The sequence below is a fragment of the Colobus angolensis genome, unplaced genomic scaffold (genome assembly GCF_000951035.1).
Source record: "Colobus angolensis palliatus isolate OR3802 unplaced genomic scaffold, Cang.pa_1.0 Scaffold38, whole genome shotgun sequence".
NCBI lineage: Eukaryota > Metazoa > Chordata > Mammalia > Primates > Cercopithecidae > Colobus > Colobus angolensis.
Genome location: NW_012117154.1, coordinates 1,952,263 through 1,978,344, shown reverse-complemented (window position 1 = coordinate 1,978,344; position 26,082 = coordinate 1,952,263). Strand labels below are relative to the sequence as shown.

General features: G+C 41.6%; 1 protein-coding gene across 5 annotated transcripts in view; it reads left to right on the top strand.

Moving 5' to 3' along the window:
* Positions 1-26,082, top strand: part of ERG (v-ets avian erythroblastosis virus E26 oncogene homolog) — a 212,000-nt gene that overhangs the window by 167,130 nt on the left and 18,788 nt on the right. For 3 of the 5 annotated variants that reach the window (XM_011954027.1, XM_011954031.1, XM_011954028.1), the window contains 3 exons: positions 15,398-15,601; positions 16,452-16,532; positions 18,580-18,651. In XM_011954027.1, coding sequence (XP_011809417.1) covers positions 15,398-15,601; positions 16,452-16,532; positions 18,580-18,651 — 357 coding nt within the window. The remainder of the gene's footprint in view (positions 1-15,397; positions 15,602-16,451; positions 16,533-18,579; positions 18,652-26,082) is intronic. The other 2 variants (XM_011954030.1, XM_011954032.1) reach the window with 1 other exon arrangement.

Here is a 26,082-nt window from a genome sequence, read left to right as displayed (position 1 = left end):
GGCACCGGTTAGGCCATAATTCACATCTCTGGTTTTTATCTATGTATTTGGTGCACGTATCTATAAATCTAGGTGGATCTCTCATAGGGCCGGGCAGTTTCTTGCATTGTTGTAGATTCAAGTGTCATTCAGTGAAACTAGTTGTGATAAGAGCGGCCTGACAAGTGTGACACCCCCCATGCTGGTTACTTGGCTCTTTTATGGCCCAGCTTAATTTGGAGGTTGACTAGAAAGTGTTTTTCGTTTTCTTTTTCTCTTTTTCTTTTTTTGTTTTTTGAGACAAAGTCTCACTCTTATCCCCCAGACTGGAGTGCAATGGCACGATCTCAGCTCTCTGCAACCTCTGCCTCCCAGGTTCAAGTGATTCTCCTGTCTCAGCCTCCTGAGTAGCTGGGATTACAGGCGACCGCCACCACGCCAGGCTAATTTTTGTATTTTTAGTAGAGATGGGGTTTTACCACGTTTGCCAGGCTGGTCTCAAACTCCTGACCTCAGGTGATCTGCCCACCTCGGCCTCCCAAAGTGCTGGGATTACAGGCGTGAGCCACCGCACCCAGCCTAGAAAGTATTTTTCAAAGTATTGTCTGAACCACTGACATCAAGATTACCTGGAAAATTTATGATTAAAAATACACATTTCCTGCCAGTCATAGTGGCTTACACCTGTAATCCTAGCACTTTGGGAGACCAAGGAGTTCAAGACCAGCCTGGACAACATAGTTAGACCCCATCTCTACAAAAAATTTCAACATTAGCCAGGTGTAGTGGCAGGTTCCTGTAGTCCCAGCTACTTGGGAGGCTGCGGCAGGAGGATTCTTTGAGCCCAGAAGTTTGAGGCTGCAGTGAACCATGATTACACCACTTCACTCCCACCAGGAAGCCAGAGTGAGACCCTTTCCCAGACACACACGTGCGTGCACACACATGCTCGAGCCCACACGCACACACACGCGCGCACACGCACGCACACATGCACACACACATGCACACTCACGCACACACTTCCGAATGTTCCAAACCTGGGTGTGGGGTTGGAAATTTTACATTATTGACATGCTTATTGTATCTGCAATTTTCATGTATAATAAGGTTGAAAAGTTCTAATCTAGGTAAGATAGAAGATATAAATTTTACTTTAATAGACTTGAATTATTTTTAACAAAGATATAGTTTATCACTTTTAGAAGAGGCAAGTAGACAAAAAGGAAGGATAGAAATGACTAATAGTATCATATTAACATTCCAAAAAAAATTTAAATGAAGAATCACTCCTTATGGTTGTTACTGTTACTCTTTAGGTGTTGGCTGTGAACATGGAGATGTGCTAACCAAGTGGCTAACAAAGAGGAAGGCACAGTCTCCATTAACTAAAAGTTGCAAAATGCTGACCAAAATGCAATAGGTCTCTGGCTTTAGCAGCTTATAGCATTTTGAAAGATTTCTCTTTTTCTGTTATTTATTTATTTATTTACTTATTTATTTATTTATTGATAGATAGATAGATAGATGGAGTCTCGCTCTGTTGCCCAGGCTGGAGTGCAGTGGCGTGGTCTCGGCTCACTGCAACCTCTGCCTCCTGGGTTCAGGCGATTCTCCTGCCTCAGCTTCCTGAGTAGCTGGGATCTCAGGTCAGCTAATTTTTGTAGTTTTAGTAGAGACAAAGTTTCACCATGTTGGCCAGGCTGGTCTCAAACTCCTGACCTCAGGTGATCCACCCGCCTCAGCCTCCCAAAGTGCTGGGATTACAGGCGTGAGCCACCGTGCCCGGCCTCTTTTTCTGTTTTAATTCCCTAAAATAGGTGCGAAAGTGTTGAGCTTTTCAAATGCCCCTGCTTCTATTTTTTAAAATAACTCACTTTCAGCATAGACTTTGCGATAATCAGCAGTCTTAGATATAAAGAGTAGCCACATTCATCTCTTCACTGTATCTCTTCACTTTCTTCATTATTAATTCATTCATTAAACTCTTACTGTGTTCCATTCACTATGAATAAAAGCTCTAATGAGATTTAAAATCACCTTTTCTTGCCTACCAAACACGTGTGGCTGAAGCTACATGATTTGTGTCTGACTCAGACCCCCATGCTAGGACCCTTCTATTCCATTAGAAAGCATTCATTGAGTTCCCATTACTCTTAATCACCGAGGAGATGACCGAAGGCCGTCAGAAGTAGCTAAGACCCACCCGTGTGGAGTAAGTAGTTTTTGATGGACAGAAGAGTGTGTGATTGAGAGCCCAAATGAGTGACTCAGACCAGTGTTTCAGAACATGTGAGGAATGAAGATTGGTATAATAGGACGAATCAAGAAAAGCTTCATTTATACCCATGATGATGTGATTCCGAAAGCGCTTTGCAGCCTCTGCCGTTTTCCTCTGCCACATCCCCAACTCACATGCTGCATTTTCACCACCTGGTGTTCTTGTCCCGGCGGTTCCCTCTCTGGAATGCTCTTCCTCATTCTTCCAGACAGCTTCGAAATCTGCCCTGTCAAGGGAGCCATGCTTGATCCTCTGGCAAATTAATCACTCCTCTTATGACATCTTACCAATTCTTTTGTTACCACACTTCATTTTGTTTCGTATTGTATTCTCAAATGCACGTGTATACTTACTTAAATATGGATATTCTGCAAAGGATTTGAGATGCCTTGTGAACTAAACTACTGATGGACTTGTGCCCAAACAACTTATCAAATAGGAAGTAGGAATCAGTGCTGAGGCAGTTAAAAATACAAACGAGAAACCAAGAGCATGTGAGGGAAAAATGCAGCCATTTTGACCACAAGCTTGCCTAAGACGCTATACTTAAGTTTCTAGTATGGCTTTGAGCTTCCTGGCAGCCAAAATAAAAAGAGTTATTTGTGGAAATAATTTTTCCTTTCAAACAAGAAGTTTCACAGGGAAGGCAATGTTTAGCTCAGTGTAGAATCCTGAAAGAAGGACCCCTTGGGGCCACTGGGGCTGTAGACACCCGACCATCGACCATCTTCCTGCCACAGTTGCAGCACTGCATTTCCACAGCCTATTTCTTGTGACATCTTCTATGAGCGCTGAGTTACATTAGAGAAGAGCTCAGCAGAGGTGGAGGACAGCCACCCAGCATGAGTTTTCGGCAGTCTGGTTTCATGTAAAGAAGGGATCTTGAGTTCTCAGAGTGGTAGAGGGCTGCATAGTTCTCACATGATCCTCCTTAAATATTGACATTCCCAAGCCAGTGACTAACAAGTAATAGCACATACCCTCCAACCAAGCCCTGATGGCTGATATATTATGTTTTCAGTCCTCGTTGCGTGAATTATTAATAAGCCTGTCTGTTCTATTAGATTGTAAGTTTAGCGAGGTGATGATCATGCCTTTCGTGTTCTCAGTCACCAGACAACACAGCCAGCGCTTGGATTCGGTGTGGAGGAGAGTAAATGTGATTTATTGAGTTAACGGTAATCTAGATCTAACTAGCGGGAATCGCAGACTCGCAGGGGTTGCAGGATTCTTGGTGGTCTAAGTTCAGTCTTCCTTTAATCATGAGAAAATCAAGACTGAGAGAGGTGAAATGACTGTCCCAGGGACACTTGCACAACTAGATGAGACCAGAGCCTAATCTCAGGCCTAGTAAGAACCTGTTGGTGAAATGACTTGTGTCTTCATCTTTCTTTGTTGCATCCCTGAACACACCCGAGGATCTCTTCCACTCTGTCGATATGATGGGACGTGCTTCTTTAATCTTCTATTTAAATTCCTGCTATGCTCGAACAACTAAATAACAAAACCCACGAAAATAGAAATGCTAACTTCGACGTTTATTGTATGTATTTTAAAGTTATCAGCTGAATAGTGGTTGAGGAAACCACCATTGGGTTAAATGTGAGGCTGAAATCATCATTTTTTTAAAAAGCAGTGACAGCTGCTATCTATTGCTATGCACTCTTGTCAGGCACTTGGACATGCACTTTGTAAAAAAGGTATTCTCTCATTTAAATCATGCGGCCACCCTATGATGTAGGTACTCATTATCATTCTCACTTTACAGTAAAGAAATTAAAACTAGGAACACTAAGAGAGTTGCCAAAGATGTCACAACCAATCATTTGAAGAGCCAGGATTCAAACCCAGTTCTTTCTGGTTCCAGAGTCTGGATTCTTCTTCCTAATAAGCTGTGCTGACAGAAGTACCCAGGGGAGAACACAGGAATGGGATGAGAGAATGTGTTTGTTAAATTGTTGTAGACATTCCGCAACAGCCTTTTCAAATAAGACTTAAGTAAATAAAGGAGGTGGAGAGGGAATTTTGCAAAATAATCTACTGTGTTGCCCAGGGCTGATTTTTACATTTCTACAGTGCTAATGATGTTATCTGTTTTTCTTGAAAGTCAGAGAGAAGAATGGAATTGAAGACAGCTTAGATTTAGCATGAGCAGCTGGGTAGGTGTTAATGAATATACAAAAAACATGTTTAAAACAGGTGATTTCAGTTTGGTTCATCCTGTGTTTAAGATGCTTCTGGGACACCTGCCAGGCAGTGTGGTGGGCCCAGAGCTCAGGATGGAAAGTCCTTTATCGGGAGTCACAGCATTTGAGTTCTAAGCTCTGCCATGTACTAACTATGGGATCTAGGAAGTTACTTAAGCTTGCTGTTTCTCAGGTTTTTCATCAACAAAATATGGATGATGGTAATTCCTACTTCATGTGGTGCTGTATGGATTAAATATAACGATATGTGTGACATGCTTAAATAGTACCTGGGATAAAAAGTGCAGCTCTTCTGTTTATATTTGGGTCTGGCATCTGCGAGAGCACCCTGGGGACTCAAGATACAGACTGGCAGACACAGCTGCCTGTTACAGATTAAACTGTGCCTCCCTCGCAAGCTATGCCGAAGTCCTAACCCCCAGTTCCTTAGAATGTGACCTTATTTAGAAATAGAGGTTTTGCAGATTTAATCAAGTTAAGATGAGGTCATTAGGGTGAGCCTAATAAAATGACTGGTGTCCTTACACAAAGGAGAAATTTGGATGTAGACACACAAAGGAGAAATTTGGATGTAGACACACAAAAAGGGAAGATGATATGGAAACACAGAGGGAGAACTCCATGTGAAGACAGGCAGAGGTTGAACTGATACCACTGCAAGCAATGGAACATTTAATTGCTGGACAGCACCAGAAGCTAGAAGAGGCAAGGACAGATTTTATCCACAGTCTCGGACGGAGCAGGGCCTTGCTGATACCTTGATTTCAGACTTTGATCTTCCAGAACTATGAGACGATGAATTTCTGTTGTTTCTAAGCCACCCCTTTTTGTGGTACTTGATTACAGCACCCTAGGAAAATAATACAGCATGCATGTTGTAGTTCAAACATGAGAACAAATAAGAATGTCCAAAGATATCTATGGGGAGAGGTGAGGGGTAGACCAAGGATGAAACTCTGGGGATAGCAACATTTAAAGATAATACAAAGAAAGAAAACTCAGGCAGGGAGAAACCTTTAAGTGGATCAAGCCATTCCATTTCTAAAACATGATGAGCATACGCAGTGTTGTCATGGAATAACTAACGGGAGGCAACAACAATAAAAGAAAACAAAGAACAATAAAGATCATTATCCAAAACCAAGATGATTCGTTGAGAATGGTTTCATCCAGAGGAATAAATCAGGGTGTCAGAATGACAAAGCTGTGTTTAGAGCCTCACAAAAATAATTTAGTCATGTATTTTAAAATAAGATACACAGAATTGTAGATTCTCAAACAAGTTGAGGACAGGCACTCTTACCGTTTTTGAATCTTTCACAGAGGATTATACGATCTGTATCAGTAATTTTTGACAACTGATTAATGAATAAATGAATGAAGTAAAGCATAACATGAGTTAGGATGATGGCTGCATTACAAATGAAAACTAGTCAAAGTAAATAGGTAAGAAGTATGCAGAGAGGGCTCTTGGTTCTAGTAAAATAGAGAGGTTACTATAAAAGGACCTGAAAAACATTCCTTTTGCAAAACACCTGGAATTGCTGCATAGAGTTTAATATCCTTTTAAATGCACAGCTGAACTGGGAAGAAAGTCAGTGAACTCCTTAGGGACTAAAATAAGGAAGAAAGTGAGAATAGAACAGAGCAGCACATTCTTATGTTGACACCTGGTTGTCTTATGTTGTTATAATGCAGAGATTTGGGTTTTAAAGGTCAACTAGGGGCAAGGAATGAAATCTTGGGCTTGCACAAAGCAGGGAGTCGGAACTGAGCCTGTCATTACCCAAGTCCCCACCCCGTACACACACCAATATGTGCCAGGAACTCTCAGGCTGAGAAATTAATACAGAAAAATGGTCATGGGCTAGTGATCATCTGGGAAACCTGGCAGAAGTAAATACGAAATCTTCATGGAGAGACATGTCTTCAACCTATGCTGTACAGATTCCTGCAGATAGAGACCTGCTAAAGATGACTCTGCCACCCGCGAGTTACAAAACAACAGCTGAAGAAAGAATCTCTCCCGACCAAGATTTAACAGAAACAACGAACGTGATTAAACCCTCAAGAAGGTTAAATAATTAAAGTATTGGATAAAGAGTATAAAATAAATAGATTTTTTAAATATTAAGGAAGAACATAAAAGAAGGAGTCAAAAAGAGAATTTGTTGCTAATTGAACCTCACTTCAGAAAATAACAAAAGATTTAATTTTAAGAATGGATCCTAGAAGAAGGGAGTGAGATACAGGAAGGAAATCAGAGCAATGAAATTGATTAAGGTGAGGGTAGATCTAGAAAGAAATGGCTGTAAAATGACAACCACAGCCTCCTAAATAGGGAGTAGAAAATTCAGTGGGGTAAAAATATGAGCGAACATTGTCATGTAAAATCAGAGATGGATGATTCAGGTATAAGCGTTCTAAATTACTTGCGTTATTTAGGAAAAGTATAAATTCGATGATTAAACTTAGATTTTGTTTAAAGATTAACAAGAGAACTAGAATGTCAAAGAGCCAAACCAATACAAACAAAGAAAACAGGTGAATGAAGTGAAGTAGATCAATCTGATTAGACATTTGCAAAGGAGAAATAAAGAATGGACAAAGTTTAACCTAAAACACAAAGTAAGATGGTAAAAATCAGATCAGTAATAATAAGTGTAGATATACCAAATTTGCCATTAAAGACAGAGAGTGCTAGACTAGACTAAAAAATATTCCACAATCAGTTATGGGTTGTTTGCAAGAACATCTTGCACAAACAAAGATGGAGAGCTGCCAGAATAAGATATGCTAGTCAAAATCAAATTTTAAAAAAGCTGACAAAAATAGAAATAGAAAGCAGACAAAATATACTTTCAGGCAGAAAGCATGACTGGATATAAATGAGGGTCATTACATAATGAAAAAAGGTGAAATTCATGAAAAATATATAATAATGATAAACTTATATGTACCTAATAACATAGCCTTGAAATATGTAATGAACTGCAAAAAGGAAGAATCAAATCCACTTAGTGAGAGATTTTAATTTGCGTTTCTCAGTAATTGATGGATCAGTGACATTAAAATTAAATAATACATTACCAAGGGTTTTTTTTCTAGAACTCTGTACTGCCAAATTAGAGAATATGCATTTCTTAAGCAATCAAGGAACATTTATAAAAATTGACCGTGCACTAGGCCACTAAAAAAGTAACAAACCGGAACTTTTTAAAGTTATTTTCAGCTGGGCACGGCGGCCCACGCCTGTAATCCCAGCACTTTGGGAGGCCGAGATGGGTGGATCACCTGAGGTCAGGAGTTTGAGACCAGCCTGGACAACATGGTGAAACCCTGTCTCTATTAAAAATACAAAAATTAGCCGGGGATGGTGGTGGGTGCCTGTAATCCCAGCTACTCGGGAGGCTGAGGCAGGAGAATCACTTGAACCTGGGAGACAGAGGTTGCAGTGAGCCCAGATCATGCCACTGTACTCTAGCCTGGGTGACAGAGCGAGACTCCACCTCAAAAAAATAAAATAAAAAGTTAATTTCATATAGACTCTGTTCACTGGGCAATGTGCAATAAAATTAGAAATCAACACCAAAACAATAAATGAACTCTATATGTAAGTTAGAAATTTAAATTTAAAAGGCTCAGAAACAGCCTTGAGGTAGGCTCTTTATTTGAGATCAAATTTCCATTTGTGATGGAATGAATCATTGCTCAGATTTAAGCCAGTTCTCTCTATTGGGCCTGCTTTGTAAATGTAACTTCTGTCCTCCTGAGGATGCAAGATGTTAAATCTTATTTTTGCAGGCTTGTGAGTGTCTTGGACAGCAGATTGGCTGACTTGCCCAGGGCCTGGATTTATAAACACCTCACTAGGCTTGTGATATGGCTTAGAGGTACATTTTAGTTTTTATTTTTTGATGTTTTTTCATAACCAAGAGTAATTTTTTTCTTTTGGGAAGCCAATATTTTTCATTGATATTATTTAAGAAAAATAACATTCAGGACTTTCATTATCGCCAGTTTGGCTTTTATTTAATCTTACTTTTATTCATTTCTCTAGAGGGGCCTCTGAAATAGGATGTTTGCCTGTGTGAGGCATTTTGTTTCACAAAGGCACAGTATGTCTTTGGCAATGCAGTACCCCTTTGCCAGATTTAAATATCTACTCAATATTTTCCTGGCAACAGTGGAACTCTACTAGGTCAGAGTCCTGTTTCATGGAAATATTTTTTAAAAATGTCAGCCTCCCTCCCTCCCTCCCACTGCTTATACCCCCACTCCCATCCCACATACAGAGCACATTAACAGTACAACTTTGAAACTCTGTGTGTAATGGTTTACTTTTATTTTTTAAATTCCAATTTACTGAAGTAGATTTCATAATAACCATGTAACTTAAGATACAAATAAGAGGCTTCAGAGAGTGATGGCTTCTCCTGTTTAGCCTGTGCCATGATAGTTTACCATTTTGGTGTCCATGAAATGTAGAATGAAGACACAGATGTTTTCAAAACAATTGGAATGGAAGGCTGAAAATGAACAGCTTATCTTCAATGGCTTATGATTCATCTGACAGAAGCGCCTCCAAAAGTTTCTTAAAATAAAATGATAAATTGGACTTTTGTGTCTTAAGGAAGAGGCTGCCTCTGCGATAATAGATTTTGTTCTTATTCCATTTTAACAGAGTTTGCAATGCAAAATCAAGTGTGTGGATGCATTCTTTTTTTGCAATATGTTATTGTTGGCAAAGTGCTTTCACATCCATTATCTCATTTACTTTTCTATTCCCTTAACATTTCATTTAATTACCCACAGAAAAATATAAAACAAATTCCAGAGAGGTTGACGTTTACATCTAGTAAATGGTTGAATAAGAATCCAAATGTGGGTATTTGGATTCCCAATAATGTCTTTTATTTTTGTCACCAAATTTTCTGTGATTGATGTTAAGATTTTAAAAAATTTCTCAGAAATTTTCAATTACTCTGAAATCTCTGCAAATAAAAATCCAAACTTGTTAGCAAGATACTCAAGGGCCTTGTTGATCTGAGCCCAGCTTTCATCCCCATCCTCGTATGTTGCTGTGCTCTCTCTGAAATCCTCCACTGCAGCCACACCAAATTTCTCCCTTTTTCTTATACATGTCAGATATTTCATGCCCATGTAGGATGAGGCTGGGCTAAGTGGTTCCCCTGAACAAAAGAGCTTCTCTCTACTTCTGTCAAAATCCTCGTTGTTAATCCAAGCTCACTCTCCTGGTAAGCCTTTCTCGTTTTTCCTGGTTGGTGCTACCTCTCTGCACTTCCACTTCCTGCTTGGATCATGGATTCTTTTTTTTTTCTTTTTTTTTGGGGGGGGGCGGACAGGGTTTTGCTTTTCTTGCCCAGGCTGCTGGAGTGCAATGGCGCATTCTCGGCTCATTGCAGCCTCTGCCTCCCGGATTCAAGCAGTTCTCCAGCCTCAGCCTTCTGAGTAGCTGGGATTACAGGCATGCGCCACCACGCCTGGCTAATTTTGTATTTTTAGTAGAGATGGGATTTCTCCATGTTGGTCAGGCTGTTGTCAAACTCCTGACCTGAGGTGATCCACCCACCTGGGCCTCCCAAAGTGCTGGGATTCCAGGTGTGAGCTACCGCACCCGGCTTGATCACGGAGTCTTAGTTCTCCTTTGTGGTTGTGGTCATAGCTGCCTCTCTCAGTGGATTCTTAGTGTCTCTGTTGGTCTTGGACACATAGTACTGGTGCATATGGCTGTAGGCACAATACTTAATAACTTTTACTTGAATTAAATCTATCTAGTTCTTATCCTATTTGAGTCATTTCTCAGGTCCTGAAATTTTTCACATTGTTTTATAGAAGAGAAAAATGAGGTCCAGTTGTGAAATTAAATGACAGGTTCCAAACACGCTGCTACCTGGAGGCAAGAGGTGTTTCTACCCAGGGCAGAAAGTCGCACCTAAATGTAGGCAAAGGGGATGCCTTGACTTGGGCTTATGCTGTAGTCCCCTTCCCTTCCTCCTACACGTGTGTGGTTGGGGTCAAGAAGGAAGGAAGACAGGCCTGCTGAATCTCATAGGAACTCGTGAGCCCCTTTCTTTGATTCCCGGCATGACAGAAGCCATAAAGCTTTGCTGAGATACCATGGACTGTGCAGGAGACTAGAGAGACTACTGGGGCTCTCCATGGAGTTAAAAGGTTAGGGCCAAAACATGACAGCCTGGACCCAGTGCACTGACCTGAACTCTAAAAACCATCGTCTCTAGCTGCAGCATCATTGCCTGGCCAAAGTAGTGGAGGCGGAGTTCAGTGTGGGCAGAGACTAGGTCTTCAGTCTTGTAATCACTTCACTGCCCTTAACACTATGGATGGCATGTGACACAGGCGTGGATGGCATGTGACACAGGCATGGAGGCATTGGCTCAGGAAATGTAGGATGGAGGGGGAATGGTTGGGAATGACACCCGCGAAGACATTGGGACCCATGGAACAAAGGACTGTGTGCTTCATGCTGGGGAATCTGGGCTTTTCTCCTGCAAACTGTCCTCTATTGCAAACCCTCCAGAGTGGGTCCAGGACAGCGGTGGGAGTGCACAGGAGAAAAGGAATGCCCTCACTCCTTCTCCCAAGAGGCCATGTTTTGTTTTTACCATTGTTTGCTTAGAACTTTATAGGGCAGAGGTGTGGAGATCAAATGCTAAAAGGATATGGGAGTGTTCTGACTTCATGTCATTTTACTCTTTGGATGAAGCAATGTGTATTAACAAAATACAAAGGAAACAAACTATACTCTTGAAAGGAATTTTATAAAAATGCTTTCACATATATAATATATAGGTAGTATATATAGTATATATGTAAGTATATATTTTATATATATTATATATTTTATGATTATAAAAACATTTTTATAAAGTATTAGTTTTATTTTTTATACTTTTTATAAAATGCTTTGTATAGTTTCATTTTTATTTTTTTAACTTTTATACTTTTTTACTTTTATTTTTATACTTTTTTATAAAGTAAAGTATTTTATAAAAAGTACTTTCACATATATTATATATAGGCGGTATATATAGTATATATATAATATACATTAAGTATATATAATATACACTATATATATATGTAAGCCCTTTGTAAAACCATGTTTTGGTTTTGAAAAATAGAGAATACTTTTTTAATAAATAATTTTTAACCCAAGTATTCCATATTTATTATAGGAAAATGAGAAAATATAGTTTAGTGAAAATGAAAAATCTAAAATTCCCCATCTCCGTTCCCTCAGCGACAACAGTTCACATTTTGTTGTATCTCCCTCTGAATTTCTTTCTCCGCAGATATTTATTTATCTTTGCAAAATACAATGGTATCATAATAATATTTTGAAACTTTAAAATGTAATCTACTTTGAACATTTTATCATATCGATAAATATATTTCAACAGTGTAATTTTTAGTCTCTAAATATCACGGGAACATTCCTAAACGCATTACAAAACTAGTTCTCTTTCGCTGGACATTTAGGGTGTTTCCAAGGTTTTGCTATTACAAACAACACTACAAAGAATGTCCTTGACAATAAATAATTGCGCACATCCTCTATTATTTCCTTAGGATAAAGTTCTAGAAATGGAATGTTTAAGTCAGGGAATCTGCACATATTTAAAGACGTTTGATTGTATTGTTGTATCATACTGTTGTGTTGTTCATCAGAAAGGTTGTAGTGATTTATACTCACACTGGCAGAACTCCAGAACTCCAGAGCAACCTTTTACCAACTCAAAGTGAGACTTGTAGAGCTAAGAACCATACAGGTTGAGGACTTGGTCTCTGGGGTCTTGCACCTGATTCCCTTAAAGGAAAACTGAGTGGGCCATGGTAACCCTTGGCTTGATGAATGAAACCAATTAAGGGGCACACCACGGGATAGCAGAGAGATTAAACTTCTCCTTTCACCAGTTTAACATAAACCCAGTGGCTTTCAGACAATATGTTTATGTATCATTTTGAGAATATCCGGTTCCGCCATTAAGAGAAGAAAATCTATTCCCAGAATGAACTTATTTCTAGGAAATACAGTTGTTACATTAAAAAAAAAAAATAGTCCTCTCATTTTGTTAAAAGCAAAGCAAAAAACACAAAAACAAAACAAAACAAAAAAACAAAAAGGTGGGTTTGACTAGGATCAGAGGATGGAACTTATAGGAATGACATAGGAAGGATGGGGGAGTCTTCTCTCTGTGAGGGCTGAGCAAACCATCCTCTGCACAGAACCAAAGATAACGAGAACTTGCCCTGAGACCTCAGTATGATCCACTTTTGTAGAAAGAGGAATTCTGACATGTCATGAAAAAAGAAACATTTTATCTCTGAAAGCCAAATTCTCACCCAATGACAAAGAGTCATCTGAACTTCAATGAACTGGATGACATTAACCTTCCATGTCTACATTCAGTTTTCACAGACTAACATGTTTCCAAGTGTTTGAATGACAAAGAAATATGTACACTTTTCTGTCATCACTGCCGTTGGAGTTTTTGTTGATATTCTCTCTGTAGCAAAACAGAGTTCCTTTTTCCTTTAGTCTTCAGGTTCTGCGCACTGATGATTTGTTGTTGTTGTTGTTGTTGTTTTGAGACAGAATCTTGCTCTGTTTTTTTTTGTATTTTTAGTAGAGATGGAGTTTCACCGTATTAGCCAGGATGGTCTCGATCTCCTGACCTAGTGATCCAACTGCCTCGACCTCCCAAAGTGCTGGGATTACAGGCGTGAGCCACCGTGCCCGGCCTGCGCACTGATTTTTAAGTGAAAATGTGGGTGTTTATATTGGTAGACATCCAATACTAGCTGGTCAAGTTGAAGATGCATGTGCCCTGTAACTCAGAATCCCGTATCTAGGTACTCAGCCGAGGCCAGCGTGTCCCCAAGTTTCATGTGAAAACGTAGATTCTGGTTCAGCAGGTCTGGGCGGGGCCTGAGCGTTAGCATTTCTGATTACCTCCCAGGTGATGCTAATGCTGCCCGGTTGGAGGACCGCACTTGGAGTAGTGAGGTCCAGGGAAGATGATCTGAACCTTGGCTGCTCATTGGAGTCACCTGGGGGAGCTCTTATCAACTGTGACACCCAACTGCCCTCCAGCCTAATGGAAACAGAGTCTCCCTGGGGAGACAAGGTGTCACTAGTTTTTCAGTCTCTCCAGGTGATTCTAACAAGGATCCCAGGCCGTGGGCCAATGTGGACTCATTCACACGTATGCGGGGAGATGGGCAGGAGACATTCACTAAATAAATTGGGACTATTCACATGGGGGAGGCCTAAGAGCTGCTTAATGATCGAGTATATCTTTGTGTATTAACTTGGCTACATCTTGAAATTATAACATTGAGTGCCAATAGCAAATCAGATATCGTTTATGTTAACTTTAAAAACACAAAACAATATACGTAGTTTAAATGGTAAAAATATTAAAATATGTATAGGAGTGATCCATGTACTAACTTCAGGATAGTGGTTACTTCTAACCACTAGCTACTAACTTCAGGATAGGTGTTTGCAGCAGGAGAATGGAATGGGAAGGGTAGATTCTACTGGACCTGCAATAATTTCTTTCATCTTTGTAGCTGAAGGAAAGTAAGGGAGGGAGAAGGGAGGGAAGGAAGAGGAAAGGAGGGAGAGGAAGAGAACTCTGGGTGTATGACTGGCTGGCTGTTTCTCACTATTACTGTGGCTTACCTCTGTAAACCTAAAAATGTATTTCAGCAGCATACTACATGCTCCATTCTTGAGTAGCCTAAAATATTAGTGGGACCAGACAAACAAGGATCTGAAAGTATTAGCTCAAATGTGACTCCCACATCTGACTTTCATTCAAGAGGATTGGAACATCCTGGCATGCCTGACCCCCAAGGACTTGTCCAGGGAACTGAGATCAGTGCCCTTCGTTTTCAGGTGGGACAGACACAGAAAGGAGAAATAGCTGCCCACAGCAAGGTCCAGAAAGTGGAGAAATGGTGGGATTAGAACTCAGGGCTCGAGCTCTCTGCACAGGTGTCTTTCTAGGCGTGGGGCCCAAGGGAGCAGCCGCCCCGTTTACCACACTCTGAAGATCCTACCACTGAGGGTATTTACCATGGGACATCCTGGCTGGCATTTCTGTTGGAGATCACCTGCTCCTTCTCCCCGGGGCCCTGCCCTCCCTGTCCCATAGGTGGCAGTGGAGTGTGACGACGTGGCCTGCATCCTGTGGGGTATTTGTGCTTGCCATGGCCAGCTGTGCAATGCAAAAACCACTCACCAACCCCACTCCTGCAGGTGCTGGTTAATTGCAAAACCAAACACCCTGCAGGAAAAGTCTGGAACAGACAGCTCTCTGAGACGAATGCTGGCTCATAGGAGGGGCTAAAGTCTTGGTGTATCTATATTTCATTTCCGATTCTGTGGTCAGTGTTTTTCAGTATTTTGCATAAATACTGTTATTTTTTGTTGTTGTTATGATCTGTAATTAGCACCTTCCTGATATGTGTTGCTTACTCTTATTTCCATATAAATATACCAGTAGTTTTCTACGGAAAGGAAGTTTCCTCTTATTCTTACTCATTTTCAAATGAATAAATAAAATTGGACATAAATGAGAAAAAAGAATTTTTAAAATCTCATGCCTACAGGAAACTTTAGATTGAGCAAAAAAGAGGGCATGTGATGTAAATAATCCCAAGAGTCCAGAACTATTCACTTTAAAAACAATGATCTATGGACGTGAGGCAGCTTTTGTCTTTCCCCCAAGATGTTCTCCTGGGTAGCCAGGGAGGCTGGTTGGAGGCTGTGCTTGTGGAAGGCAGCTGGTCAGAAATCCCATGTGGATGGGGATCTGCCCCAAGACGCAGATACCTGGCTTCAGGAATTGACTGAATTTGTTCCCACCCCTTTCAGATCCTACGCTATGGAGTACAGACCATGTGCGGCAGTGGCTGGAGTGGGCGGTGAAAGAATATGGCCTTCCAGACGTCAACATCTTGTTATTCCAGAACATCGACGGGAAGGAACTGTGCAAGATGACCAAGGACGACTTCCAGAGGCTCACCCCCAGCTACAACGCCGACATCCTTCTCTCACATCTCCACTACCTCAGAGAGAGTAAGCTGCCCCCTTCCTCCAAGGATAGATGGCTGTGGCTATGGTTCTTATGACCTGAGCTTCAGAGGGTTCAAACAGGTGTGTCGACAGCATCCTCCTGCCCTCGTCCAGTTCCCGTTGGGGACCTGAGGGAACCACACGCTTGGTATGCGATGACTTAGGGGAACAACACCCTGGCCACATCGCCTGGTGAGAAGTAGTCAGCACTCTCAGGAGAAGCCAAAATTCACTTCCATGCTCAGCGGCCTCCTCCAGGGTCCTGCGACCAAAAAGATGGAATGTCAAAGGGAAAGGAAGCATTAACTGGTCACACATTAGTCTCCATGATACCCCAAATTGAAATAGAACCATTAAGGAAAGGCTCCTCTTCAGTAGGAATTAGGGGGATTATTCTCCCTAAAGCTACACGAAGCCCCACTTTATATTCTAACTTGAACACAGAACAAGGGAAGTTTTCATTTTGTGTCATGTGATTGGGCTTAACCTGACAGAAAGGGATGGCATGTTGGCATGAATCCAGAATGTTTGCTGCATGCTTTAATTGCTACAGCGTCCAGCATGATGAGAAGGAAGTAGTGTGACAGTGAGGTGGAGTAAATTCTCCTCCATTGCTTTGCCTGGCATCCCAACCACTTCTTCCCTGAATTAAAGACGGGCCCCCATGTAGGTTTTAACATGCTAACAAGTAGCAGATTGATGGAAATAGTTATAAGCTGCCCATGATGTTAGGGTGGGAGTGGGGGAATGGTTTTCTTTCTTTCTTTCTTTTTCTTTTTTCTTTTTTTTTGTAAGAAAGGTAATTCTCTCTTTTTTTTTTCATTTTGATGTCACTTTTTGTTTTGTTTTGTAGCTCCTCTTCCACATTTGACTTCAGATGATGTTGATAAAGCCTTACAAAACTCTCCACGGTTAATGCATGCTAGAAACACAGGTAATGCTGGCCCCACCCCTGCCTCCCAGCAAGAGCATAGGGTCTTATGTACAGGTTGCATGCTTCCATGGGAAACCGGTCAGCGTGTGTCAGGAAGACAGAATGCAGGTAGATGATTCAGGATGCTTTCCAATACTTAGGAGGTACCACAGCCTAAAGGAAGGTGAAGCCCTTTGGTTTTCTGAGTGCTTCCCACACACCCCAGGTTGATTATCAAAGGGTTCCTTTTTTTAACCAGGAGATATGCAGAATTTGCCTTTAGCCATAACTTTAGCTCACATTTGCCAGATTACAATCTTCTTCTATTAGTCCCAATATATTCGCTGTGCTGACTCTGTAGACACTAAAAGCATGTTCTATATAAAAGGGCCCTTAGCAGCCTCCTTCACTTTCTTCCATTTTTATTCTTAAAGAAATATTTGCTAGGATAAGTTGGAATTTTCTTTTTCCTTTCCAATAAACTTTTAGGCTATTTGATTTGTTTTCCTACAGACTGTGTGTTTGCAAAAGGCAGGAGGGAATTTCTGTAACATTGTGAGAGTTTTGTTCAGAGGGAACCTCTGCTCTGATTTTGGAGAATATGAAATTAGTCACTAACCAAATGCCTGTTTTCTATCTCTAACCATTGACTGTACATTTGACTTATTTATGTATTTATTTTGCCTGAGCCTAAGTAGGGTTTAACACCATGCCTCATCCTGGCTAACCTTCCTCCCTCACCTCCCAATCACAGCAGAGGCTGGGTTTTCTGTAGATGAATGTGTTCCTGGTTCACATCCATCTGTTCCTTCCTGATGGAGACAGTTCCAGAAGCATGGCCACCGGCTGCTCACCCCACTCTGTTAGCTGCAGGGACCCTCTACAATCACCCGGACTAGGGATGGAGACAGGAAGTGCCAGGAAGCCTTGCAAGTCAGCCAGTTAACTCAGGGTCAGCCCTCACATAGAAGAAATACAGCCATTTTCCCAATATTTGCCATTTTATTTTAAAATATCAAATGTGATTGAGTCCCGGTTTGAGTATTACAGTGAAATTGCTCAATTATCACGGTAAATGAGCAATTTCATATTCAAAACATCATTGTCTTTTTAAGACAATGTTTCTATATTCAAAACATTGTCTTTTTAATCTGAAGTTTTAAAACACCTGCTTCGAGTTGGTACTATACTTTTTCAATAATTTTGGTTGCACACATCAGCCTATTCATGACCTTGTGACCAGAAATAACAAATAACTTAGAGGAAGTCACTTCCCCTTCTTAGGAAACACCTTTGAGCTATGCGCAATTTCTTATATTTTCAAATTTATTTAGGAATTCTTTAACCATGGAGTGAAAGTTTCAAAAAAAGCTCCAAATTTATTAATTTTGCTATTGTTAAACACAGAAGCAACCAATGAACAGGGCAACAAATTCCAAATGGACTGAACTCTGAAAAGGGAATTTTCTCAGCTAACAACATGAGTTTTGGTCAAAAGAGAGAAAGGGAAAACGCATTTGACTAGAGATGTGGATTAATTATTAATAAAATCCATATACTCTTTGGCTAAATACTTATAATTGCTTGGTGCTACTTTCCAAGAGCTACGTAAAATATATTAAGCGTTTTTATACACTATATACAAATATATTACGGGTTTTTATTGAAAAATAAAACATGTACCATATAGTTTTTTAATAAAATGAGATTGCTCAGTGGGAAGTGGGATTGAGGGGGACACAGATAGGGCTTCATCAAGAAGCTATAAAATCAAAACACAAAACGCTTTATAGCAAATGGGGCACAGGAGTGCACCAAGGCTCCAAGTTTCACTTCCACCTTGAGAATCTGACACGCGCACCTGTCCATTTCTCCGGAGCTCTGTTAAGGCGGTTTGAGGAGGTCTCTTCCCTTTGTTGTCACAGGGAAAAGTAGATTTGGCGCTGATGGCGGTTTGAGGAGGTCTCTTCCCTTTGTTGTCACAGGGAAAAGTAGATTTGGCGCTGATGTTGAGATCGACAACCACAACAAAAGACCTTCACATGTTTGTCTTTCCTTTTGTCTGCAGGGGGTGCAGCTTTTATTTTCCCAAATACTTCAGTATATCCTGAAGCTACGCAAAGAATTACAACTAGGCCAGGTACGAAAACACCCCTGTGTGATCTCTTCATTGAGAGACATCCCAGATGTCCTGCTGAGATCCATGCCCTAAGTCACGCGATACAGAGAGAGCTGATCCCGGAGCTGAAGCCAGTCCCAGACAGTCTTATTCTGCCTCTGTTTATCTGGAGACTAAACCCACTCAAACCATTTCATTCGAAGACCACACTAAAGGAATTAAGAGCAGATTAGCCCTTTAACTAGCTCTTCAGAAAGACAGATGGGCAAAGAAAGCACCCGGGATGCCTGGCAGTTAGGAATAGGCCCACTTTTGAACTAGCGGAAGGATCCATCCCTCCTCGGGGGAAGAGCACAAAACAAGGACACTCCCCAGATTCACAGTGACCGATTCTCAGTATGTCACAAGAAGCCAGTCTTGCAGAGCAGAAGCATGCAATCAGTAGTATTTACATCTGAATCTTACTGCCTGTCTTCCAGATGATTTAATTAGGTAATTAATTTACATGCCATTCATGCAAAAATAAACATCTATCAAGTGCCCATTAGTGCCAAGCGTGATGTTAGACTCTAGGAATATAAAGACGAACCAGGCTTCAGTAAGCTTCCTGTCTTCAGAACGTTCACTTCTTCATTCAGCTTGGCTTGTTCATTTGCTGAGTGCCTCCTCTGGGCCAGCCACGGATGGTATGACAGTGAACAAACCAAAATGTTTTGCCTCCAGTTCTAGATGTTTCCGTAGAGTGACCTAGAGCCAGAGAGACAGATATGTACACATAAATGTTTCCCCTAATGTGATAGGTTCTACGGTGGAGGCACTACTTCTAGCAATACAGGCTGTAGGAGCAGGATCGGGGAGGAACTCAACCCCCCACGAAAGGCATAAAGATGCTTTCCAGAGGAATGGCCACATGGCAAAGGGGAATTAGATGTTTACCAGGTGAATAATGAGCAGGGGGAGAGGGCATTTCACAGAAGGGTATAGCTTGCCCTAAGCATTTGTCACCTCCCTGGGACTTAGAGCAGCCCCATAAGCTAGATATCATTGTACCAGCCTCACGGTTGATGACATCGTGTTCAGGGTGGTGGGATGGTTTATCCGTCTTCCTACATGCTTCCAGAATTCATATGAAACTCAGGTGATTCCTCTTTCACCTCTATCACATAACCGAAATACACAAGTCTCAGTCTGAACTGGTTCAAGATCTGGGCTTGGCAACTACTCTTCCTTTCTAATGAGAAAGACTGGGGGCCCAGGGAGCCAAAGAGAATGAATGAGGAAGCTTCTCAGGCTGTTCAAATCCTGACACTGCCCTGGTTACTGCCTAGTGACTTCAGGCTGGCAATTTTCTCTGCTCTAATGTCAGAGAAAAAGTTTGCTGTCTCGCTCCTGGGCAACATGATAGAAAGGCTTAGCTAAGAGGTACTAAGAGGTAGTAAGTCACCTCTGTCATGTAAGAGATTTCACAGGCCATCGAAACATGGGCAGAACCCAGTGCCTAGAGTCTACAAGACTGGTCCTAAAGAAATCCACCCCGTGTATTGCAAGTGGAAAATAGAAATTCACGTCTGACTCACGCTCTACAGATTTTGTAATTCTGTGAGCATTTAAAAAATATTTCCATATATACTTAAAAAAAAAAAAACTATTTCCAAAACATTTGGCTGGGGTTTTAAAATTTTTTTTTACTTTTTAATTTTGTTTTTGTTTGTTTATGTTAAGACATCTCATAGGTGCCTCTGAGTTGCAAAGCCAGGGGTTGTGAGCTAGTGTTACAAACTGTGTTAAAAGATCACAACACTGGCCAAATCCATGGGCACAACCTGTCCATCAGACAAGCCAGCTGACTGATGCTACCTGGTTAAGATAGTGGGTCGTGGAGCTGCTTTGTTTTCACATTTTAGGACATGGTGGATTTGGAAGGTATGACCCATCCAGGTGGATGGAGAAGAGGGTGGCTGTGAGAATGTTGGTTGGGACTCCCTCTCTGCCCAGCCCAGGGAAGGCAAGGGTGGCAAACTTAGACACCTCCCATGCCGCTCTGATGGTGCTTTTCCATGGGCCCATGATTTGAGCGTGATCTGGGAGACAGCACACTTCCACAGCTCCACTACTAGTCAAGTATGTTTTCGAAACTCAGTTTGTACCTGAAATAACCTCTTTTGACCACTGCCTACTGTGATTATGAGAACCAATACAAATACTGGTATCTGACCTGTAAAGAATTTAAAGCAGACTGAACAAGCCAGAGGACTGTTTACTGTAGGCTCTATTCAGGGGCTTGACCTTGGATATAAGAACTAGTTATACACCTTGGGTCATCCATTGCTAAGCGATCAACCTTAAAGTACTGGTCCTGTGGAGATAAAAGCTGTGAACCTGCAACTGGAGAATGAACGTTTTGATGGCTGAGAGGGAAAAGCTTTTGCCTCACTAACTTTCAGAGCTGCGCGAGTCCCAGAGGGAGGTCACTGGGAATCTGACGATATCCCTGTGGTCAGTGGATACCTGACTACTTTCAGAAAGGTGATTGTTGACTGTTTCTTTCAAGGTCCTTAGGGATACAGACCCCAAATCCCTGTCTCCTCCACTCTTGGTTTGCTGTGCCATGATCTTCATTTCCACACCCTTTGTCTAATCCCACATCCGAGGGAACCAAACACCGGTCAGCATTTTTATGCTGACCATGAAGCAAGCCAGGCTCCTAGGTAGCAACTCTACTTAGACCAGAATCTGTCTCTTCTCTGCATGGTGGCCGTTTCATTATAGAGTCCCTGATAGAGGAGACAATGGTGTTCAGGGTTTACTGGTTAAATTAGACGGCATTCCACACCCTTTCTACAGAGACTCCTTCTCTACATGTGTGTTGTCTTGCTGCATCCTCCTTCCCAGCTCTTCCTCACCACCCTTCCCTCCTTCCCTTCCCGCTGTGAGTAGCCCATCCCTGGGTTACTGCCCCAGTCTCCCTTCCCTTCTTTTTTTCTTTTCTTTTCTTTTTTTTGACGGAGTCTCACTCTGTCACCAGGCTGTAGTGCAGTGGCACAATCTCGGCTCACCGCAGCCTCTGCCTCCTGGATTCAAGCAATTCTTCTGCCTCATCCTCCCAAGTAGTTGAGGCTACAGGCACATGCCACCAGACCCAGCTAATTTTTGTATTGTTAGTAGAGACGGGGTTTCACCGTGTTGGCCAGGATGGTCTTGATCTCTTGACCTCGTGATCCAACCGCCTCTGCCTCCCAAAGTGCTCGGATTACAGACGTGAGCCACCATGCCCAGCCCCAAATCTACCTTTTATTCTGTTCATGGCCCACCTTCCCAAATGAATCATTTATTCCAAAGCCCCCTGACTGCTTCCCTGTCAGGTCAGTCTCACCGCTGCTGTGTCAGTTCAGTCTCCCTACACAATTGGCCGAGGCTGTTCACTGACCTCACAGGGGACCACATGTGGACGTGCCCTGCCACCACCACCACCCGCCATTTGTCCAAACTTCATCCCTTTTCCTTGCATGTCCGTACCTAGTGTTTTCCCACATTTTCCTGATTCAAGATTTACTGTCTTTCACGACCACTTTGTTGAATTAGCATTGAGACAGTCTTCTCTACTCTCATAAGTATCAACCCATAGGCATATCATGTTACACTCTGTTGTTTTATGATGATTATTTTATGTTTCACGTGTTTCTTACATTGTTGCAGTTACTGTGACCAGAATCCCTTTCTGTACCTCCTCTGCAAACACCCTTCGATTCTGCTGAATCCACTTCTTTTGGAGCCATAGCCCTTTGAGGTCTCAGGGGAAAAAAGTGGCAAAAACAGATCCACAGAATCTTGCAAGCCCCTGTTAACTACACAGTGCGCCACCCTGCCTGTCCTCTCAGGAGCAGGTCATGCAAAAGCTCAGCTCTATCCCAAGGATGATGTTCTGCAACCCCATCCTTTCCTCTTCCATCCCCATGACAACCCATATATTATGATATGCCTCTGGGGTGTTATCAAAAGAGATTAGAGAGTTAAGCCTGCAAATGCAGCCTTCGCTTCCACTTTGAAGCTGCTGCTCCTCAGGGCTTTCTTGGAATCTTAAACCATTCCTGCATTGGAGCTCACAGCCTGGTGCTTTTCAGCACAGCTAGGCATAGTGAGACGATACAAGTACTGCATAGCACCTCTCAGTCAGGTGTTACGTAAAGCCTGTATCTTAGCAAATGGCTAACACTGCATTCTTTGCTTCCCCTTAGTTCTTATATAACCACAGGGATCTGCAAACCTAGGCAAGAAGGGAATGCAAAATGTTTCCAAATCTCCATGCCTTTGATATAGAATTTTAAGAAGATCTGGAGGAAAATAGAGGGCGACTTAATCATGTTAAGATTGACTCAAACTTTTTTTTTTTTCCATTTCACAGACATTTATAGATTGGTTCTCAGCAGCAGCTCTTAGTCTTCCTAATTTGTGTTCCCCATTAGCATCTAATTTCAAGAGCAGACAAATCTCATCTTTTCCCATCCAGCCCAGCCAGGGAGCCTCCAGAGTTGCTTTGCAGATATGGTGTGGATCCTGCAGAATGAGAATGAGCTCTTCCATGATCCACATTCTTGCCCTTTAAAAAATAGAGCGGGTAGGCGGGGGCGGCAAGAGCTAGAGGTTCCTCCTCAGTGAGTTTGATGAAGGGAGAATGTAAAACTTGGCTGAACTTAGCCCTCCAGGAAAGAGTAGCCAGAACGTTATATTAATTGACTGATGTCTTCAAAAGGGTGTGGTGGAGGAGGAGTCTCATTCAGAATGAGAAGCTGATCCCAGCTACCAGGAAATCAACACAGTTGCTCGTGTATAGGAGTCAGCACTAGCCGAACTCCCTATTTGTAGCTTCACGCCATTTTTTATACTGTTGTAATGTAATGTACATCTATGTTCAACCAAGCTGCCTATGCAATGACTTTTATAAAGCTCAGTTTTCAAACACAGTCTCTTACAGATAAAACAGCAGAACCAGTGCCAGAAAGCAACCTTCCCTTACATGGGCACTTCTGCCAAGCATATGAGTTCATGACCTTGAAGATCAAAGTTAAAGAGAAATGGAGAGGGTGTTGAAATGATCAGCAAAAATTAAATGTAAAATGTATTCTTATTGGAAGTCCAATGCTCTATTATCAACAAAGGACATTCAGCAAAGATACATGGAGGGGTGATTTTTCAAGCAGTCGAGAGCAGAACTACTGAGGCTTTGAGACAGTGTAGCTGCCGAAGCAGTCACCCCTGGCTGTCCCTCATCTCAGGGAGCCTGAGTTGAATGTTTCCCAATGTCATATCCCACAGGGAGTACTCAGGGCCCACAGCATGTGATCAGTAGCCGATAAGGAAGCATTGAACCAGAATGTCATGGGAGAAAACAAAAGCCCACATATCTTCCATGGCAATATGTTTATGAACATGTTAATCATTGTTCATATAAGTGTCTCAAATACTTGGCTGAAAAGTAAACTCTGTTTGGTGTTAAGTTATGACTTATTTTCAAGGGAGGATGGGATGTGGTTATACACCCTAAGAAGGATTTTATGAATAAAGAGTTTCAAAATATTTTGGGAGTAGTAGTTAGGCATTAATTTTTTTTCCCAGTCACATTTCATGAGCAATAATTTTCAGTTTAAGGTAGTATCTGACTAACCTACTGATGCCTTCTATCAGTTCCATTAGCATACTTATTCCATGGGTAAAAGCAATCCATCTAGAACTCTTTCAACCATGTTTTAGTTTGTCTTTGCACACTCTAGATAGCATTACTGAAATCATCTGCAGGAAAACAGAGTTCCTGAAAAGAGCAATGGTCTAGAGCAGGCTTTCTCAGACTTCACTGTGCACCAGAGTCACCCAGAAATGCTGATTCTGAGGCCAGGTGCAGTGACTCACGCCTCTAATCCCAGCACTTTAGGAGGCCGAGGCAGGTGGATCACGAGGTCGGGAGATCGAGACCATCCTGGCTAACACGGTGAGACCCTGTCTCTACTAAAAATAAAAAAAGAAATTAGCTGGGTGTGGTGGCGGGCACCTGTAGTCCCAGCTACTCAGGAGGCTGAGGCAGGAGAATGGTATGAGCCCGGGAGGCAGAGGCTGCAGTGAGCTGAGATTACGCCACTGCACTCCAGCCTGGGCCACAGAATGAGACTCTGTCTCAAAAAAAAAAAAAAAAAAAAGTGCTGATTGTGATGCAGTGGTCTTGAGTAAGATTCTGCATTTCTAAGAAGTTCCCAGGTATTGTTGATGTTGCTGGTCCACAGACCATCCTTTGAGAAACAGAGATCTAGAACATATTTCTGTATTATCTTGCTGTTTTTCATTTGGTAAATAGAAGGCCTTAGTTAATGTGCCTTTCTGCTCCTAAATTAGGCTAGATGTGTCTAGGACTGCCTCATGAGTAGATTTTTCTTTCTGAGACAATTCGCAAATTGAAACTCTGGCTTTTTTTTTTTTTTTTACAAAATGCAACTGACTGAGAACCCATGTGCAGAGTGTTCCCAGAGACTTGAGTTGAAATTCAGTTGTAAATTGTTAGGGGCTGCAGATTTAATTCCTATGTGTAACCCCAACACCAGAAATGTGAAAATCTGAGGAGCTGGATGGGAAAAGATTTAGGTCCAAAAATGCAAAAATGCCAACTGAGAGAGAAGAGTGAGTAACAGCAGTTTAAAAAGAAAAAGTATCTAATTCTCCAAAGCTCTGAAGGGTAGGATTTCATAGACCACACTAGTAGCAAAGATGCTTGCAGCCAAACAGACCAAATGCATTAAGGAGATTCTTTGTTGAATTTCATGCTGCCTATCATTTCTATTCTCATTGGGATATGAAAATAGGAAGAGACACATCTTCTGCAACACAGTCAAGCTCTTTGAAGACTGACCCATCAAATTGCTGGTTTTAAACAAAATTAAAATATTTGTTTAAAGAGAAGCTTAAAAACAATTGCATTGTCCTGTCCTCTATGTGAAATTTTGTACCCATCTCCTGGTGTCTGGCAGCAAAGAACGTGCCGAGATATTTGGCCATGGCCTTCACTTGGCCCAGAATGACACATGACATTGAACTGAGACCCAGCAATTCAAGAAGACATAATTTTGAAACAGTTATGTAATAAGATTGCATGTAGAAATAGCCTTAGATATACCCTCTTAGCAAAAGTATGTATAATAAGATTTCTGGAATATATTTGTGAAACAAACTTGAAATGCTTTGATAATCATTAATAGGACTCACACTGAGGATGTAGAAGTATAGTTACTAAATTTGCATATGAAAGGTAAATGAAGGTTTATGGGACAAGTGATACTACTTTATAAATACAAAGAGGGGGGCGGAGCAAGATGGCCGAAGAGGAACAGCTCCAGTCTCCAACTCCCAGCGCAAGCGACACAGAAGACCGGTGATTTCTGCATTTTCAACTGAGGTACTGGGGTCATCTCA